The sequence below is a fragment of the Cupressus sempervirens genome, chromosome 11 (assembly GCF_028749045.1).
Source record: "Cupressus sempervirens isolate cs-2001-9-10 chromosome 11, ASM2874904v1, whole genome shotgun sequence".
NCBI classification, from domain to species: Eukaryota; Viridiplantae; Streptophyta; class Pinopsida; order Cupressales; family Cupressaceae; genus Cupressus; species Cupressus sempervirens.
This window is the reverse complement of record NC_143128.1, coordinates 844,335,493-844,342,938: the sequence shown is the minus strand read 5'-3', so window position 1 is coordinate 844,342,938 and position 7,446 is coordinate 844,335,493. Positions and strand designations below refer to the sequence as shown.

At 33.9% G+C, this 7,446-nt stretch overlaps 1 protein-coding gene across 2 annotated transcripts; it reads right to left on the bottom strand.

The window, feature by feature from the left end:
* Positions 1-3,562: 3,562 nt before the first annotated feature.
* Positions 3,563-6,826, bottom strand: LOC149532194 (WAT1-related protein At5g07050-like). 2 transcript variants are annotated; one of them, XM_089810439.1, is made up of 8 exons: positions 6,324-6,826; positions 5,967-6,237; positions 5,790-5,852; positions 5,581-5,697; positions 5,174-5,411; positions 4,907-5,068; positions 4,126-4,277; positions 3,563-4,038 (listed from the first exon to the last, which is right to left on the bottom strand). In XM_089810439.1, the coding sequence occupies exons 2-8, from the start codon at positions 6,179-6,181 to the stop codon at positions 3,705-3,707; spliced, it is 1,281 nt and encodes a 426-aa protein (XP_089666565.1). In that variant the 5' UTR covers positions 6,182-6,237; positions 6,324-6,826; the 3' UTR covers positions 3,563-3,704. The 2 variants fall into 2 exon arrangements, with proteins under 2 accessions (XP_089666565.1, XP_089666564.1); XM_089810438.1 differs by having other exon boundaries at positions 6,320-6,472.
* Between the last annotated feature and the right edge of the window lie 620 nt (positions 6,827-7,446).

Here is a 7,446-nt window from a genome sequence, read left to right as displayed (position 1 = left end):
CAATATTGTAAATCTCCTACCCAAAGGATCACCACTGATATCATCAAGGCTCTAGAAATCATCAATAATCACTTGTACAAAATATTCATTAGAGTGTCATTATCATACAATGCTCAAGGATATGATATTCACAAAATCTCACTTAGATATGTTGCAACTGTCGACTTGACTTCCTTTTTATGGTGTCTCAACAAACTAGGTTGTCATAAGGTGTCCTTAATTGGAGCAAGGATCTGTTAGTGTAAATAATTATTATTTACACTTTACTTAAGCTACTTAGGTTAAATGCATTATTTTATTATTTATTAGGTTAGACACCTTGGAGTATGTGCACTCATATGAGTTGTCATGTTGACAACACAAGAGTATGCAACTCTAATTTAACACATGGTGTCTACAACACTAGAGTTTGCATAAACAATTGAGTCATCATGTAGACAACATAGTTGTTCGCACTATTATTCTAGCACATGTTGTCTACAACATAATTGTATGTGCTACACCTTTGTAGGCTTATCCTCTCATCATTGCACTAATTCTTGTGCTTAATGGAGCATAACCCACACCTGGTGGACATGTGTCTAGTTGTATGACTTATCATGTTGCTAACTTCTAGGCATTCTAGATGCATCATAGAGGCCTTTATATATAGGCACCTCTAGTGTACTATACAATCAATTTTGAATATCATATCATTATTCTGATCATTCAATTTTGAATATCATATCATTATTCTGATCATACTTTGTTGGTCTTTTGTGCTAGTTATGGTGCTTCTTGGTCTTGGGTGAATTTTTCCTTAAGAAAAATTCTTGCAAGATCCTCAATATAAACCTTGAAGGTGATTGATCAACCTTACACAAACATACTTTTAATATATCTAAAGGAAGGTCAATACCATCCTTGAGTTCCTTACCTATACTTTTTATTTCCTTCACCCACCACTATCCATCATTATTAGGCATGAGAGTTTAATCCAAAACCCAAAATATCACAATCATCCCAAGAGGTTGACAAGATCACTAGCTCTGATACCACTATCATGTGCCCAAATTTCTCCTCATCCATATGACAACCAATGCGAACTTCATATAAGTACATCACATTCATTGAAAACTCAATATCTCTATTCTATTTTTTTACTAACATCATGCCACCTTTGTACTAGCTCTGTACTACAACTAAACCAACCTTATATTAGCTCCATAACAACTATATACGATCCTTGTACCATCTCTATACTAGTACTCTACCAACACTGTACAAGTTTTCTACTAGCATGATACTAGCTCATAATTCCATCATACAATGGTCCTTTCATAAAATGAGTACAACCTTATCCATACTCAAATATAGGGATTCAAATTATGGATTAGATTGCCAATAATGAGAAGATAGTTCTTAGGTGGAAATGAAAATACAAGTGGAAAATCGTAAATAATTATAACACTTCATATTACATCATTTAAATGTTTAATACAATAATATTGGACCTTGAAAGAAGAATAGGGTGAGGAGTTCTCCCATCAAAAGTGCAAAACCAAATAAGGGGTATCTTTCACTTTGAAAATGAAAAATTAAAAACCTCTATCAAGAATCTACAAATACAAATATAACCAAATTTACACACCTACAAGAACCTACAAATTGTAGTCATCTAAGTAAATTTTCATTTAGCGTATCTATCATACAATGGGTTGATTAAGTATTTCATTATTTTTGAGGGGCCCCCCCCAAAAAAAAAAAAATTGTTGTGCTTGGTTGCTCTATTTATTGCAATTGCAAGGTTGCAACGAATTGAATTCTAGTCTACAAATGGGTAGAGTTATATCCATCATTATCTAGTACACGCACTTATATTTCCAACTTACTTCTTTGGTTCTTTTACCTAATATAATGATTGGTATGCCTAACCAAAGCCCTCACTCTGAGGTAGATGTAAATGTTGGTATATCACCCCTTCCATCTAATTGACCTTTGTTAACAAAGGGTATGCCCTCTCAAACATTTATTGGAGGTGATACACTCTTTCAAAACATAAAAAGATGGCTTGTGATATACTCTTTCAAAACATAAAGGTAGGACCAAACTTCGAGGATCAATTTCTTAAGACGCACAACCATCTGTGAGCCTAAAAAAATTGAAATACCAAAAAATAAAAACTAAAACTAAAAATGACTAAAAAATGAGACAAAGGATAGGAAAATAATGAGAGCCAAAAAGCTTCTATCACTGAAGCATCAAAGTATCAAAAAGAAATTGACAATCTGATTTCCTAGATGCTTTGAGTAATGTGATCTTTCAAAACAAATGATAAACAAGAGGCAAAACCACTAACAAACACTTACGAAATAAAGAAAAGAGAGGGTCCCCACTTGTTCAAGTAGTCAAGTGGATGAGTTGTGAAACAGAAGTCTGACAATTACATATTTAAATGTTGTGAAACCATTCATATCATATTTATTTTCGATATCTAATTCAAAAACATATTATGTATGGGTTCTTCATTGGTCCAAACATTATGCTTTAATCTTGTTCAACCTACTTGATTGAAGAGGAAGCATTGTTTGTCTAATTTAAACATATATTTTTGAATTCTTCATTGGCCTAAGCATTATGCTTTAATCTTGTTCAAACTAGCTGGTTGAAGAGGAAGCATTTTAAAATTATTAGATTGAATTGAAAGAATCTTAAGATAATTATATATTGAATCTTAACTATATGTGTGTGTTTTTGGATATACACAACTATATGTGTTTCAAATTAACAAAATATAATTCAAATTAACACATTTTATATACATGTCTTTATATTCTATGTCTATATATTCTATGTGTGAAAGAGAGAGGGGTATATATGGAGAATATGAAAAGGTGTTGAAGAGCTGTGCCTTTGTATTGAAATTTTATTTGTTAATGAGATTATAGAGTGGAAGACTTGCCCGTGTATTAATGAAAACTTCACCAATGACATGTGCCGACCACTTAATTAAGGTTGGTAGTTGTAGTATATAACTGGTTGTTGTACAGTATTGTGCTTCTTTCTTATACCATTGCTGTGTTTGCTACAAAACAATTATATATCAGAAGAATCAATTTAAAAAGAGAAACCGTGAAGAGCTTCAAATGTGGGTAATAACTTGAAGAAAGCAAAACTTGTCTATCAGTGTTAGATCAGATTGCCCCTGCCTCTGTTCAACTATCAACTACTTACAAAGGTGAATAGGCAGAGGCAGGCGTCAATATTTCCTATGCTCATGCCCGTGATTCATCCCCTTTTTTCACCAAACGACACCACAACTATTTAGTACTTTCCATTTCTGATTGGATGGCTAATGTTTTCTACACAATCAGACACATATCATTGGAGGCCTCAAAAAAGCAAAAAAGTAAATGAAGCAGCAGTCATGAAGGAAGTCCAATTTTTTATTCAAAAACTTTGGTTTCCTATGTAACGATGTGTCTCTAATTAACTATGTAGAATTGAGCTGAACTTGGATATTTTTTATTCGTCGTCAAATTATTAGGGTTTGACACATAAATATATTTTGTGGAAAACATACTGCAAAATTGTAGTTCGATAAGATGAGAGTGGATAATACATAGAGCCTTGAAATGGCAATGGCAATTATTAACATAACTATGGTGTCCATATACCCATGATAGAAATAAAGAAAAATTTATCTGTTTGCATGTTTTTTAAGGCTAGACACATCCTTGTCCAATCTGATTATGAGTTTTTTCTTCACTGGTTATGTTTTTATTGCCTTGGTCTCCCAAGATAGTTTTGTCAAAGCCGGAGCAATCAATGCTTGTTTCTGGAATTGCACTGTTGTTATTACTGGATGGATGTGGTGTTGGTGAATTTGTTGGCTGCTTGGTGTAGCTGATTTCACAGGCAGAGTGGTAGGATAAATCACGGCCACTCATACTCTCCTCAGAATCTCCTTTTGGGATCTTAATTACTTTTTCCATTTCTTTCCCTTTTCCCCACAGCACAGAATAGAGACCTACGACTATGAGAACTGAGCCAATCACACTGCATGCAAAGAAAATTCATGTTTGGGTGAGATTGAAACATTGTGAAGCACTTTAGGGTTAAAGAATTAATGTTAAGGTCACAAACCTTCCCATGTGTAGCTTCTCATCAAGGATAATGGAGCTCATAACCGCAACTATTACCATTAATAGTGGACTAAACATTGTCACAAACAGAGGTCCCCTTCTGAGAATACACCATGACATCACACAGACTGATATTGCAGAAGTCACTACTCCCTGCGCATTTAATGTGATTTTCCATGTTAGCGTTAATACAAATGAGTATAGGCCACAAGGTCACATAAACTAAAATGTATTTATACACTATTAATGAAAACTTAACAGAGAAACTTAAAAAGTTTTATAAATTTAATAGAACGAGTCTCAGTGATGTTTCTCCTTTTTCAATGTATAGCTATACCATGTATTCTTTTCCTTTATGGTGCATTCTAGATACATGTGATAGACAAAGAAAAATTAAATTCAAAAAGGGACGCAATCTCAAAATTCTTTGTAGTGGACTCTAGAAAGGTGTGATAGGCGCAAAAATAGAAGGAAAAAATCTTTTGGTCCTAACCACATGTGATGGTACATAAAAAGAAGAAACTATTAAAAAAAGGAAGTTTTCAAAAAAAATTCAATGTTCAATCATAAAATGAAATCAAAACATATGGGAAATTATATATATTCAAAACAAAACAGAAAACCATATTAATTGAACACTAGTTATCAACACAACTTCTGAGTCAAGTTACTCTAAACATTGAAGCAGAACAAACATATTATCATCATCTACAAGTAACAGCTTAACTCAATTATATATGAAAATAAAAATACACATTAACAATCAGCAAAATCTTTCATACCGAGTAGACTGCAGTAAGAAGCTTGAGGTCCCACCCTATAGCCCACACTGAAGGATTCGGTCCTTCAAAAATTAGGGCAATCACCCCAGATTGAATAACCACTAGAAAACACATTAAGGCCGTGCAAGAGTACTGAGCCGAGTACTTGGTATTGATTTTTGCCTACAATGCATTGGGAACAGCTATTAAACATCATAGCTAAGGAAGTAAAACATTAAATCTGCTACTGTCCATGAGCTGAACAAAAAAGAGGAAACAGACTCTCACCTGAATAATAAACCATGATGACCAAAAGATACAACTGCCGACTATCAATAAGGAGCCTTTCATCCAGTTCTTAGGCTGAGAAGCACTAGAACTCCCTTCCTTGACATGAATGTGTGTTGTCCATAGTTGTATAGCTATTCCTTTGTATACAGTCATGATCATGGCTCCACCTACACATACTATGGTTCCCAAAATCTTTGCCTGACCAGATGGGGTTCTAATTCCAGCACTTTCCAACCTGAAATCCAATAACAGCATTTCAAGTTACATCCATGAAGTTACTCTAGTTAAGTGAAAACCATGTGATAAAAATCTTTTTGAACAATTCAATATGACTTGACAAGAAAAGAAATCAACATTATATAATTGCATTGGAAATTATAAGTTACGGTTTGTCTCAAAACAACCTTAAAGCAATAGCCATGAGAAATGTGATGGCAGGAACTATGTTGCTGATTGCAGTTGCAAATGTAGTTGAAGTATAATGCAATCCCGCGTAGTAGAAATTCTGGTTTATGGTAGCCCTGATCATAAACAATAAATTTGACACTATTAACAAGGTGATGAAGGAGCAAGCAATGGATATATAAAAGGAGACTAACACTAAAATGATTACCCAAGCAAAGCACTGATAAAAATCTGGCAGAAAATCCCGAATGTGAGTTTTGGCCTTGTTTTCCTGATACAAATATGCATGAAACTCAAAGTAAGATTCTCATGAACCATGCTATTTTGATACAACGAATGCAATTTTTCCTAGTTATAATCATTAAGAAGGCTTAGATTTAGAGACCTTTCTAAGATATAAGCAAGAGGAGCAGTAACCAGTGTGGCTACCACATGCCTATAGAAAACCAAAGTGTAGTGAGACATTCCTTGATTGAGTGCAACTTTTGAAATGATATTCATCCCAGCATATCCAAACTGAATTGATATCATAGCTAAAACTGGCTTAGATTTTTCATATAGTGCTGCAAAACCCACACAACTGTTCCCAACTTCTGCCATATGTGCCCTTTAATATTTTAAAAAATCCTTGTCAATTCTCTATGCTTCTCCAAATCCTGTCAAATGAATAAACAATACATTACATATTATATAATTATAAGCCCACAAAATTGTGCTCTACATATGATGAATACTCACTCACACGGCTCCAACCGGTAGAACAGTTGCAGGGGATACCGTTGAGCGATTCGGGGTAGAAATATCTGTGGTAGTGGCGAAATGCCTTGTGTCTAGCAGTGCTTGTGCCACCTTAATGCTTCAACAATTTCAAGGCGACTTGTGTCGCTCAGTGGCATTTGGATGTATTAAAGGAGCTTTATATAGCAATATTCGAATATTTCTCAAGACATTGAAGTCCCAAAGCATCACACTTCCATAACCTACAAGGCAAGCCATGATTATCATTACAAAACAATGATCATGACAGCTTGATGTGCTGTGTTTTATGACAATCTATGCACCTCAACAACCAGTCTATCAACACCAAGTTGGTTATATCAGCTTGAAATTTGTCATTTAAACGTCTACACAATATCTATAACAACGTAGGTATCTAACTAGCACTAGTTTTATTAGATAAAAATCTATTTGCTTAAAAAAAAAGGGATTAGTTCCCTAGAGTAAATGATGAGAATAGAAGATTTTGGCAGAAAGTAATGGCATTGAATTAGAATTCATATGAATTACCTAAAATACCTCATTCGAAATGAGATAAGATCTTTTTTGGCCAACTTATTTTAGATTCGAGAGTGACTTGTTTTCAATATCATCCTTTAAATTACATTGTAGATGTATGGGCTTCTAATTTAGATTAACTACGCTATAAGTTTTATAAATTAGTTGTGCTTCAACTTCAAACTTTCCATTTACTATTACAACAACTTTTACATCGATCCATTGTCTATGCCATATATCTTTATGATCAGAAATAACTTGTTTTTAAAAATTGGAAAAAGAAACAATTAATTAAATTTGTAATCTTGTAACTTAAATCCAGGGAACGTGAACTACAATTTTAATAGAATCCAACTACAATCATATTCCAACTAAATCTTGTTTGTCATGGGTATTTGTGTATGACACATATTTCTGACGTGGGTGATAAGATAAGTGACCACTTCTTGCAGAAAAAAATGCAAGCTATAAGAGAAATTTGTGAAGCTCACTTTACCAATGCCACCGTGGAAGGAAGCATTGCCCTGAAATAATTGTGGGTTCCGTGAATTCATGGGGTCTGAGCTGACAATGTGAAACGTAAGAAAAAT

Excerpts from the sequence above, each read along its gene's own strand:
- LOC149532194 (XM_089810439.1), bottom strand. The coding sequence starts at position 6,181 with ATGGCAGAAGTTGGGAACAGTTGTGTGGGTTTTGCAGCACTATATGAA. Across the intron at positions 5,853-5,966 it reads CTTGCTTATATCTTAGAAAG|GAAAACAAGGCCAAAACTCA; the intron begins GTCTCTAAATCT and ends TATTTGTATCAG. Across the intron at positions 5,069-5,173 it reads CATCATGGTTTATTATTCAG|GCAAAAATCAATACCAAGTA; the intron begins GTGAGAGTCTGT and ends AATGCATTGTAG.